This window comes from Rattus norvegicus, chromosome 3 (assembly GCF_036323735.1).
Source record: "Rattus norvegicus strain BN/NHsdMcwi chromosome 3, GRCr8, whole genome shotgun sequence".
NCBI classification, from domain to species: domain Eukaryota; kingdom Metazoa; phylum Chordata; class Mammalia; order Rodentia; family Muridae; genus Rattus; species Rattus norvegicus.
The window spans coordinates 28257460-28269209 of NC_086021.1; the positions used below are offsets into that span (position 1 = coordinate 28257460).

Here is an 11750-nt window from a genome sequence, read left to right on the forward strand (position 1 = left end):
GACAAGATGGGCTGAAACAGGGTTTCATGGATCACAAAGGTCACATCTTCAGGGCTCTGGCTTAGACCCCATCATGTTCTTGGGCCAGGAGGGACAGAGGAGGGAAGGCCAGGGTAGGAGGCTCAAGCACTCTTGGCAGGTGTTGAACATGGCAGAGATTCAGACACGACTGGCCTATGTATGCTGCGTCCGGCAGCTGGAGATGGTGAAGAACAGCGACTACTGTGAGTACCTGAGGCCTCCCATCGACAGCTACCGAACCCTGGACTTCGGCAAGTTTGATGAGATCTGTGTGAGTATTACCAGCTGGCTACGAGAGCAGAGGACCTGGGAGTCAGTTCTGATGGTGGTTACCTCTCCGGCCTCTTTTCTAAGAGCACTAGGAGGGGCTTCCTCATGTCCCTGATGGGGCTTCCTCTGCACACAGGAAGTTGGGTATCAACATGGGCGGACAGTATTTGACATCTGGGTCCGGAGCGGGGTCCTAGAGAAGATGTTGCAGGACCAGCAGGGGACAAGCAAGAGGAAGGACTGTGGGGTGAGATGGCCAGACGGGCAGGTGGGCGGGGCAGGGCAGGGGTCCTGTGCACCAGCAGCATCCCCTGCAGGTGTGCAGCCCGAGACAGGTGGCATGCCTCACGCACCTGCCTTTCTCCAGGTGTTCACCTGTCCCAATTCCTCCTTCACGGACCTCGCTGAGATTGTGTCACGGATTGAGCCAGCCAAAGTGGCTGCAGTGGATGGTGAGTTAGATCTCGGGAAAGTGGGACAGGAGAGAAGTGGTCGGGCCTCCACTATGCTAGACCCTCACTCTTGCCCTTGAAGAGGTCACCCACTCTGAGCTCTCCAAGCCAAGAAGCTCAGGGCTGCATCTCCATTGTGTGAAGACCCAGAGCCCACCTGTCCAGCGTAGGGTTCCCGCAGCATGGGGATGCCTCCTAGGCCACTCGGCTCCATCTCTCTATATAGCATCCTAGCCACACCACAGACCTTTAGGGGAGCCACTGGTAGAGCTTGTAGGAGACCTGAGGGCCACATCCAACAGCCTCCGCTCTGACCTACAGCCCTGCACAGGGGCCATCAACCACCATCCCCACCCCTATCTTGCAACCGAGCAGCATGTCCTGCAAAATTCCCCGCTGCATGTTCCACCTTAAAGAAGAACTTGAAAGGTGCCCTGGAGTCTTCCCAGGGTGAGAGCCCCAGGCACTGAACTGACTTTGTGTTGGTATCTCCTTATACAGCCCTGACCAGCCCTCCATGCATGGTTAGGGAGTAGGGAAGGAAGGCCAAGTTACTCCATGTTTTTGTGGGAAACACACAGGACACATTGTGGAGTGAGATGAACAAAGGCAAATGAGATGTGGGGACTGTCACCATGGGGCCAGCATGGCCATGTGAGATGTGTTGCTGGCCCTGCTGCAGCCTCCTCTGGTAGCCCTGGGACTGAATGGCTGTGTGTAGGGACTGTCACCATGGGGCCAGGATGACCATGTCCTGCCTCAGCATGAGCTTTGCTGGGCACAGCCACTGTCCTTGGAGAGAAGACCAATGTAGCCCTTTCTTCTGCTCCAGATGAGTCTGACTATCAGACAGAGTACGAGGAAGAGCTGCCAGCCATCCCCAAGGAAACCTATGCTGACTTCCAGAGCACTGGGATTGAGCTGGACTCTGACTCGGTGAGGTGCTGGGCCCCGCCTTGCCTGTGCTCACTCCCAGGTCCCCTGTCCCGACTCTGGGCTAGCTACTTCCCACTCGAGGTGACACAGCCCGGGGTCTGGCAAGCCCCCACTTTGCACACCTTGACCATGTATGATTTGCTTCCAGGAGTGTGAACCTTCGATGTCGCAAGGGCCCCACAGTTTGACTTCCCCAAAACAGTCCCAGGATTCCTTCCCTTGGCTTCCTAATCAAGATGACCAGGGGCCAAGACTGTATCGTCCTTCCTGACCGGATTAATACAACACAGGACCTGGGCCTCACCCTTAGACTGAGGCTGCACACACTCGTTGGAGGCTACTTCAGTTGCCTGACAAGATCGAACTGGGTGGTACACCCATCTGGTTTCTTACAGGGGCATGGGCTGTGCATTGGAGTCATGGGCCTCTTCTCTTCCCTGGTACCCCTTGTATCCCCACAGCAATACTGAAGAGCACTGAAGCCTCTGTGAGGCTTGGGAGTGTGGGATTGATATATTAATAAACGTCAATCTGATTGTGTTGCTATTTTACTGTGCTGTAAAGGTTGCAGGGGCAAAGAGCTAGGTGGACCTGAGGTCCAGAAAGTCAGCGGGGTGGTTGGTCTTCATGGTCTCTCAGGACCCTTTTGCTGGTGCCTACAACCTTCCAGGCAGCAACTGGAAGGCTGGTAGGATGCCCCAGGTCTGGAGGGAACTATAGTTTTCTCCCCAAAACAACGGTTTCTTATGGCATACATGGGCAAACGTGGGCCCTGGCCTAAGTGGAAGGGCTTCAGTTTTACACCCCCAGGAAGAATGCCTGCGGGAGGAGCCGCCTTTTGGCCACGCCCATATCTGTCATCCTGGGGGCGGCGCCAACTCAGTCTTGGCGTCAGGAGGCGGAGCACCGCCCCCGGGTCCAGCCGCGCTCTCCTACAGTGGCTGGACGCGCTGGGCGCTGGGTGCGGCCATGCGGGGCCCGGGCCTAAGTGTGACCCTGACCCTGAGGCCAAGACCTAGCGCGACCTCAGGCACCGTACGGCTCCCCCGGCAGAGGCGGCGGGCGCGGGGCGCGCTCTGAAACCCGGGGGATGCGCGGGCGCCGTGACCATGGGTGCCGCCGCCTCCAGGAGGAGGGCGCTGAGGAGCGAGGCCATGTCCTCGGTAGCGGCCAAAGTAAGGTGAGTGCGGCTGGCTGACCGGGAGGTCAGGTAGCGGCTGCCGGCTCCCCTCTGTGATATGTGCTGCTGCCCGGGTACCCTGTGGTTTTCCTGTCCCACTGGAGTGGGCCTCAGGCCTTAAAACCTGCCGCCCACAGGCTGGGCAGGTTGGCCAAAAAGCTGTTGGAGGTCTGTGATCAGGATGCCCTGACTCTGTGGTGGGTGGAGAGAGCCCACCTCTTCTCATGTTGATGTGGAGGGCCTGGGTGGCGGGGAGGTCTGGTAGGGAGGGTCTTGCCAGTGTCAAAGACTGGTAGCCAGCATGTACTGACAGTGTTCCCTCTGCCTACCCTGCAGAGCAGCCCGAGCGTTTGGAGAGTACCTGTCCCAGAGTCACCCTGAGAACCGCAACGGTGCAGGTAGGGACACCGGAAACACACTGTGCTGGGTGAGCCCTCCGCCCCAGGTCAGGGCCAGGGCTAGGGGAGTGTGAACCAGCCAAAGTACCTTGCTGGTCTGTCTGCCTCACATCCTCTGCCCTCCAGGGCCCAGAACCCTAGGAGGAGCTCCAATCACCCATCTCCATGGCGCCCTCCCAGCCTGGGTTGTTGGCATGGCAACAGGCCTCTTGGCACCCCCAGGGCTGGCACCACTGTCTGGGGGCCAGCTGGTGGGGGGAGGGGAGAAGTTGGCACCAGGCAAATGGGTGTATCTGCAGGCTCTTGGCGGGGTGGGTATCTGCCTGTCTGTTCTTAGTTCTGATGATTATACACAGGTAGTAAGGCCTGCCTGCCGCCCCAATCCTCACTCTCACAAGGGCTTCAGGCCCAGATAAGCAGAGAAACAGGCCTCCTGGCAGAACCTTTTCTAGCAGTCACAGCCCCCTCAGTAAGCCTGGTGCTTGTTGGGTGTGTATTACCTTTCCTGTGCCAGAGGACTGGGAGGGTAGACTGTCAGGCGGAAGGTTCACCTGCTGCCTCTCCCTTAGACCACCTGCTGGCCGACGCCTACTCTGGCCACGAAGGGTCCCCAGAGATGCAGCCTGCACCCCACAACAAGCGCCGCCTCTCCCTCGTCTCCAATGGCCGCTATGAGGGCAGCATCTCAGATGAGGCAGTCAGCGGGAAGACGGCTACAGAGGGCCCCCAGCCCCGTGTGTACACCATCTCTAGAGAGCCAGCCCTGCTGCCTGGCTCTGAAGCCGAAGCCATTGAGCTAGCAGTGGTGAAAGGGAGGAGGCAGCGGGAGCGGCACCCTCACCACCACAGCCAGCCCCTGCGCGCCAGCCCAGGCAGCAGCCGTGAGGACATCAGCAGGCCCTGCCAAAGCTGGGCAGGAAGCCGCCAGGGCTCCAAAGAATGCCCCGGATGTGCCCAGCTGGTCCCTGGTCCCTCCCCTCGGGCCTTCGGGTTGGAACAGCCACCTCTACCTGAGGCTTCCGGCCGTCACAAGAAGCTGGAAAGGATGTATAGTGTTGATGGAGTGTCTGGTGAGGGCCTTATCTTTGGCCTGGGCAGGCTTGGGGTGCCTGCTGGCCTGCAGCAGCAGCAGCAGTCACTAAAGCAGGGTGCTGTGGTGTGTGATATCCCTTCCATCTGAGCTCATCCCTTACCCAGATCCTGTGAACTGTGGCCTCTCTCAGTTTATCAAGGATACTTCCTGAAGGAGAGGGCCCAGAGGATCCTGAAGACAGAAAATGTGGCTTAATGGAAGATCAGGCTGTCTTCAGAAACTACAAGGGAGGGGAAGTTGTTTGGACCCCAAGATTATGGATGTCAAGTTGGAAGGGAGGGTTGAGGTACCCTGAGGCATGCTGTACCTAGTAACTATTCTTCCCCACTGAGCACCCACCTTAGGACAGTCCAGCAGCCATGTGTGGGCTGCAGACAATAGCCCCAGGGGACCCTGGGAGGTGACAACCCAGCAAGGTAGTCTGCATGTTAAGGACCTCTTACCCTCTGCGGGGATAAAAGGGGGGAAACGTCTGGCCAGCTGGCAGCTGAGAAGAGCTACCTCACATCCAAGGGGGACAAAATGTGACCGTGCAGAGACACCTCTGAGAATGTTCCTCATACTGAGCTGCTAGATGGAAAGTTAAACGGAGAACGCCTGAAGCCAGGGCATAGGAAGAGCTCAGGGCCTAAGAACACTCCCTACTAATGCAACAGGACCTGACTTTGGTTCTTAGCGCTCACATTAGACAGCTCACAGCCACCGTGAGCCCCACCAGGGCCAGGCACCTCTAGCCTCCCCTCCCCTCCCTCTCCTCTCAGAGAAATTAAAATGAGTCTTTGGCTGGGCCAGCTTTTTTCTCTCCTTGAGAGTCATCTTGCCCCTGGGCCCAGAGTCTCTTCAAAACAGAGAGGGGATTGGGCCTCTGGACTCCCGTCCTTGCCAGCCATAGCCTCTTTTCTTCTTACAGATGACGTCCCCATCCGTACCTGGTTCCCCAAGGAAAACCCTTTCAGCTTCCAGACGGCAACCACAACTATGCAAGCGTGAGTTCAGGGTCCACTGCCAAGACTCCATGGCTTGGTTGTCCCTTCCCAGGGCTCAGGAAGTAGCCTGGGCTCTGGTTCAGCCCAGGGCTTCTTATGAACAGCCGCCTGTGCCAGACGCTGCAGGGTCTGTGGATGGGCCAAGCCGAGCTCTGAGCCCCAGGAGGCAGGCCTACCTGCTCCCTTAGGCCATATCCTACCCCTGCCTCTCCCTGCATTTCCTCACTCTCTTCCCCTCACGGCGTTCCCTGCATTCAGGCTGCCCACTCAGTCATGGCCGTTATCTTCAATTTTACCAGGGGACCTGACCCAGAGTCGCAGCTGATAGCATCATCGCTAGGTAGTTTTGGGTGGGGCTGGGGGTTCTGGTCCTCGTGTGTACCCCGAACTCCAATCTCATGCTGCTTCTGTGTGGCAGGTGACTATTATCAGGATCTCTTGGAGGTCTGCTCTTTACCAGATATGCATGGAGATTTTCCCAGAGTCCCTCATCAAAACAGCCCTCCCCCAGCCCTAACAGGGCACAGTGCGCAGGGCACGAACAAGCTTCTGTAGGACCAAGTCCCAGCCTTGCCTGGCTACCCCGGCACCTGGGGATGTGGGCCAGCGGCTCAGCCTCTAGGCTGCTGAGGAGAAACCACCTTCAGGGGTCCTGGGGGGCCGAAGGAAGACAGAGCCACACTCACGCTGTCTTCTTTCTCTTGCTGCCTCTTGACATTGTGGCTTCAGCATCTCGTAAGTATGCCATGCAATGTGCACTTAGGGGCACAGCCATTGTCCTGGGGGACCCTCCTACCCTTGGATAGAATTCTGCAGGTCAGGGACCCTGGGCCTGGGCAGCGAGTAGTGCTTGAGCTCCCATTAGTCCAGCTTCCTGTGCACAAGTAGGCCGCAGCAGGGCCTGCTGGGAGCTGGGCCTGGGATGCCCCACTGGGCCCCCGTGCTTGCACCTCTGTCTCCACGTCTGTGTCCCTCCTGCCTTCAGCCAAGGGCAGTGCTGACTTGCGGCGGTTTCTCAGGGTATTCAGGGGCTACGCGGAGAGGAAGCGTCGGAAACGGGAGAATGATTCCGCGTCTGTAATCCAGAGGTAGGGCCTGCCAGCCACTCGCCACCAGGGTCTGTCTCTGGTCTGCACTGGCCTGTTCAGGGCCCTCCCGGCCCTGGAAGACCTGATGGGGGAAGGGTGGTGGCGACCACTGGCCTGGCCCTGCTCTGGGGACGTGGCAGGCAGGAGGCCATGTGGCCAGGCTGCATTTCAGCCCCTGGACCTATACTTTGAGGGTACATTGATAGTCGTACTGAAGCCAGCTGGCCCCTCCGTGTCTGTGTAGCCCTGAAGCCCAGAGCTGTTCATCCAGTGGCACAGCCTACCCTCTCCAACTCCCACCCACCTCAGAGGTGTGTCTGGGAAACTGGACATGGGGTCTTGGCAGGGCACAAAATTCAGGGGGAAAAAAACGAATCTGTCTTCCTCATGGGGAAGGGATACTTTGAAACCCCCAGGCCAACTTGCGGGCGTGGGTTCAGGTAGAGGACGTTAGGATGTCTGCTACAGAGGAGGTGCCTCTGAGAAGCTTCAGCAGGAAACAAAGGTGGAAGGAAAGAGGCACCGTGCCTCTGCTCCGGAGTTCTGGTTGGGGCTCAGGAGCAGGCAGGCCTTGTTCGGGAGCCTCGGGGAGATTGTTCTGTGTCCCCTCAGTGTGGTCAGGGACGAGGTTGGCAGGAGCCAGCACCCACTGCTGTGGACCCTCACCACCTGTGCTTTCTCCTCCAGGAACTTCCGCAAACACCTGCGCATGGTTGGCAGTCGGCGGGTGAAGGCCCAGAGTAAGAGGGGTCCAGGGAGGGGCGTCGCTGCGCTTGGCAGTCTGGGGCTTCTTGGCAAGCTGGCTTTGCATGCTGGCAGTGCGCCTCCATCAGCCTGTTCCGGCCCCACATACACACACAAGCACCGCCACCGCCCATTGGCCTGTTCTGCCTTCCCCTCAGCTCTTGCCCCTTCTCTGTTGTTCTGCTCCTGTCCATCTCTGTCTCAGTGTTCTGTCTTGTCCCCAGCAGTGTTCTGCCTCACCTAGGCCCTACTTGACCAGCCCCCTAACCTACTGTTCTGCCTGGCTTAGGCCCTGCCCTGAGCCCACAGTAGTCCACACTGTGCCCCTTTGCCTCCACCCTCACGTCCTCCAAGTCCAGACTCTGCTCCTAGTATGCTGTGCCTCTATTCAAGTCTCACCGTTGGTCTTAGTCCACTCTCTGTGACCTCAGGCCCGGTCCTTGTCAGCTTCTGCCTCTCCGCACACCCCAGCCCCCATCCCAGGGCCTGAGTCTGCTCTGTTCTTGCCCTCTCTGACTAATAGGGGTTTTGCTCTCACTCACTGCAGCGTTCGCTGAGCGGCGCGAACGGAGCTTCAGCCGGTCCTGGAGCGACCCCACCCCTATGAAAGCCGACACCTCCCACGACTCCCGAGACAGTAGGTGTCCAGGTGCAGGCTGGCCCACTTCCCTGACAAGTTCCTTAGGCTCCATATCCCTGTCAGAGTCCCAATGCCAGTACCGCTAGGCTTCTGCGCTTTTGCTCTCTGAGCCTCAGTTTACCTGTCTATGAGATGGGAGTACTTGGAATCTCCTATCTCTTAGGCAGGATTAACTAATGGCTAAGCAGTGCTGACAGGGGCATTTGTAAGGTGGTACCCACTTCTCTCAGGGAGTACTTGGCCTCAGGTGATGCCTGTGCTGGGTCCCAGCTTCACATGTCTCTCCTCTTCCTATGTGGGGGCTGCTTCCCACTGGTGTCAGTGGCCTGGCTCTGCAGTTTGACTGTGACTGTAGCCTTCACACCTACCCAAAGACCCTCCAGGACATGGTTGGGCTCTATGGGTGGTATGCCACTCTCCTGGTGACCCCTCCTGCCTCCAGGCAGTGACCTACAGAGCTCACACTGCACCCTGGATGAGGCTTGTGAGGACCTGGACTGGGACACAGAGAAAGGCCTGGAGGCCACGGCCTGCGACACTGAGGGCTTCTTGCCACCCAAGGTCATGGTGAGGCCTACCTCTGGGTGTACCCCCATGGCACCTGGGTGGGGCACAGCCTTGTCCTCTCCTCCCCACTGTACCCACACTCCATCGTTGGCTTGGGGAGGGGTCTCCAAGGCTCCACCTCAGTGGTAGAAGTCCTTAGGGTCTCAGCCTTCTGCTTCCTGGGGAGGTTCAAAGGTTAGGGTTGCAGGAGAGTTGGGATTTCTCTCTTGACTATGAGCTGTACCTCACAGGGCTTTCCCTGTCCCCACAGCTAATCTCCTCCAAGGTGCCCAAGGCCGAGTACATCCCAACCATCATCCGCAGAGACGACCCATCCATCATCCCCATCCTCTATGTGAGTGTCCTTCCCAGCTCTGCACCCATACAGACCCTGGGTATGCCTCTCCCTCCCCGGCCTCCCTCCCAGTGTCTGAATGCCCTGGGGGACCAGCAAGGGCTCTGACGTGTGGCCTCTCTGTTCTCAGGACCATGAGCACGCAACGTTCGAGGACATCCTGGGTGTGTATCTCGTTCCCTTCGTCTGGTGTCTGTCAGGACAGGTGGGCGTGCGTGGGGAGGGACAGTGCTCATAGCCTTCTGTCCACAGAGGAAATAGAGAAGAAGTTGAACATCTATCACAAGGGGGCCAAGATCTGGAAGATGCTGATTTTCTGCCAGGTAGAAGCAGCTTTGCCCTTCTTCCCCAGGAGAAGAGGTCAGTGAGGCAGGGGGAGGGCACCCAAGATTTTACTCTGTGTGGGGGTGTCCGTGTGGCCCATCTGTGGACTGGGTATGTGGACACCTCATCCTAGCCTCCCTCTAGCACCCCTGAGGCCTGACCATGACCTCTTTCAGGGCGGCCCTGGGCACCTTTATTTGCTCAAGAACAAGGTGGCCACCTTTGCCAAAGTGGAGAAGGAAGAGGACATGATCCAGTGAGAGCGGAGGGTGCCCTGGGCGGGGGAGGGAAGCCTCGAAACCAGTACATTCCTGCCAATGCCCTCCCTCCACTGTGCTTTTGGAAGCTCAGTCCTGGGGCCATGAGCCCTGAGCTGAGGCCATCTGCAATCCCCCCAGCTTCTGGAAGAGGCTGAGCCGTCTGATGAGCAAAGTGAACCCTGAGCCAAATGTCATCCACATCATGGGCTGCTACATCCTGGGGAACCCTAACGGGGAGAAGGTAGGGCTCCATCACGGGCTGCTACATCCTGGGGAACCCTAACGGGGAGAGGGTAGGGCTCCATCACGGGCTGCTACATCCTGGGGAACCCTAACGGGGAGAAGGTAGGGCTCCATCACGGGCTGCTACATCCTGGGGAACCCTAACGGGGAGAAGGTAGGGCTCCATCACGGGCTGCTACATCCTGGGGAACCCTAATGGGGAGAAGGTAGGGCTCCATCACGGGCTGCTACATCCTGGGGAACCCTAATGAACGGGGAGAGGGTAGGGCTCCAGATGGGTGAGACGGGGAGCAGGAGGCAAGGCCTTGTCCCAGCTTTCCCTTTGCTCTAGCCCTCCTGTGAAAAGCTCTCAGGCCTAGGGTCCTAATCAAGGAGGGTGGGTCATGCTCTTAACCTCAGACTTATGGCCTTGCCTGCCCTTCCTGAAGCTATTCCAGAACCTCAGGACCCTCATGACCCCTTACAAGGTTACCTTTGAGTCGCCCCTGGAGCTCTCTGCCCAAGGTGAGTTATCTCAACTGCCCACTGAGAGGACTGCCTAGGTTTCACTCTTCCGGCTCTTCGTCAGGCCTGAGCCCCTTGCCCTCTCTCTCTCCTGCGCAGGGAAGCAAATGATTGAGACCTACTTTGATTTCCGGCTGTACCGCCTGTGGAAAAGCCGCCAGCACTCAAAGCTGCTGGACTTTGATGACGTCCTGTGAGAAGCATGGGTCATGTCCAGGCACCACCAGGCCATTTCCTCTGGGCTGGGAACCTAGAGCTGGGCCACCTCTTGCTCCTAGGACCATGTGGCCCTGCCCTTGCCCACAGCCACTTCAGGGACCCTCAGACGTTGCTCAGGTTCTCGTAGGGTCTAGTCCTCACTGCACCAGTGGACCACAGAGGCCACAGTCCTGGTGCCTGGATTAACAATCTCAGCTCATGGCCGGTGGCCACTTAATGGCTAGGGCATTGACCTGTCGCGCCTCGCCTGGAGGCTGCAGCATTGGGGACCCCTCCATGGGGTTTCATAGAAATAAGTGCAATTTTTTTACACCCCTGAAACAATCTGAAGGGAAGCAGCATTACTAACTAGTTAAGCACTCTGCTACTAGTTACAGTGTAGACAACTGGCCCAGTGTGTGTTCAGGTCCCCCGTCCCCCAGCCTCTCAGCCCTGCTGTATTTGATCACCAGCACCAGGATGGCCCATCAATGTGGGGCTAGCTCTGTCAGGCCGCCTAGCCTGGCCCGGTCTACACTGGCCAAATCTGGCCTGCTTTCACCCCTCTTGTCATCCCTGGCTTACTTTGACCTCGTCCTGGCAAGGGGTAGCCTGGGCACTGGAAGGGAAGAGCCTCACCGTCCCTCTTGTCAGGGAAGGCACTGGGTTGCCACCTGTTGCCCACCTCCTCAAGCCACCTCGTTTCCCTTGCTGCTGTTGAACTCAGCTTTTCCCAGCCTTGGTCTGAAAGCCACATCCCAGAGCAGAGGCTTAGGGGTGTGGTAGGGCCAACTGGGGCTGGAGGCAAGAACCTCACCAACATTGTGGTAGGGGGCCTAGATCTGTCACCCCAGGCTGGAGAGTCAAGTAGCTGGTGAACTGTGAGGTCCCCATGACTCCCTTCAGTCTTGCCCAGGGTCTAGCAGGGTGGGCTCTCTTGTACATAGTTGGAGCTTGGGGGCAGGCCCCCCTTTTGTAGAGCCTGGGGTCTGAGGACACCTGGCTGTGTTCCTGACCCAGAAGAGTTAGGATTGGGCGCTGAACAATGTACGATATCCCTTAGAGTGACCATTAAACTCGATCCTTTGCTGCAGCTGCTGTGTGGGTCTTCTCATTTGGAACTTACGTGTACATGCTCACCTGAAGCCACTGCTGCATGGCTTCCTTCAGACCCGGGCCATCAGAACAGCCACCTTAAGGCTATATATCATGGGAAGATAATGGTAGGGATCCCCCAGAATGTCCACCAGGCAGCACAGGTGTAGTGTAGGAGTCAGGCAGGGAACTGTGGTCCTAGAACAGGGTTAAGCAGTGTCTGAGGTGAGCAGAATCCATCTGTATCCCTGCCCCAGCCCAAGGTATGGAAGAGAGGGCCGCTCCCAACCTCTTTCAGGCCACCCTGTTCATTTGGCCAGAGCAAGAAGCCAGAGGGTGGCTACAGCCTCAGTCGTGAACCACATGCCCTTCATGTCCAGGGCACAACCAGACTTAGCTACTTGACCATTACCTGTC

At 58.0% G+C, this 11750-nt stretch overlaps 2 protein-coding genes across 11 annotated transcripts in view; both read left to right on the forward strand.

The window, feature by feature from the left end:
* Positions 1-2214, forward strand: part of Pnpla7 (patatin-like phospholipase domain containing 7) — a 79004-nt gene extending 76790 nt beyond the window's left edge. For all 3 annotated transcript variants that reach the window (NM_144738.2, XM_039104255.2, XM_039104256.2), the window contains 5 exons: positions 140-292; positions 428-538; positions 659-743; positions 1576-1679; positions 1828-2214. In NM_144738.2, the coding sequence (NP_653339.2) occupies positions 140-292; positions 428-538; positions 659-743; positions 1576-1679; positions 1828-1950 (576 nt within the window). In that variant the 3' untranslated portion in view covers positions 1951-2214. The remainder of the gene's footprint in view (positions 1-139; positions 293-427; positions 539-658; positions 744-1575; positions 1680-1827) is intronic.
* A 344-nt stretch (positions 2215-2558) lies between these two features.
* Positions 2559-11331, forward strand: Nsmf (NMDA receptor synaptonuclear signaling and neuronal migration factor). Of its 8 annotated transcripts, NM_057190.2 has the most exons (16): positions 2588-2859; positions 3196-3257; positions 3827-4327; positions 5261-5336; positions 6066-6071; positions 6356-6424; positions 7112-7164; positions 7716-7805; positions 8251-8375; positions 8626-8709; positions 8840-8873; positions 8962-9032; positions 9210-9289; positions 9432-9534; positions 9965-10040; positions 10140-11331. In NM_057190.2, exons 1-16 carry the CDS (start codon positions 2789-2791, stop codon positions 10235-10237), a joined length of 1599 nt encoding a protein of 532 aa, NP_476538.2. In that variant the 5' UTR covers positions 2588-2788; the 3' UTR covers positions 10238-11331. The 8 variants fall into 8 exon arrangements, 7 of the variants coding, with proteins under 7 accessions (XP_006233616.1, XP_063139085.1, XP_063139084.1 ...); XM_006233554.5 differs by lacking the exon at positions 7716-7805 and having other exon boundaries at positions 2559-2859; XM_063283014.1 differs by lacking the exon at positions 6066-6071 and having other exon boundaries at positions 2561-2859.
* Positions 11332-11750: the final 419 nt, after the last annotated feature.

What these genes read in the sequence shown, in the direction of transcription:
- Nsmf (NM_057190.2), top strand. Translation starts at nt 2,789, where the DNA reads ATGGGTGCCGCCGCCTCCAGGAGGAGGGCGCTGAGGAGCGAGGCCATG. An exon ending in TGAGAACCGCAACGGTGCAG is followed by an intron (nt 3,258 to 3,826) that starts GTAGGGACACCG and finishes CCTCTCCCTTAG; the next exon opens with ACCACCTGCTGGCCGACGCC. An exon ending in TCTTGCCACCCAAGGTCATG is followed by an intron (nt 8,376 to 8,625) that starts GTGAGGCCTACC and finishes CTGTCCCCACAG; the next exon opens with CTAATCTCCTCCAAGGTGCC.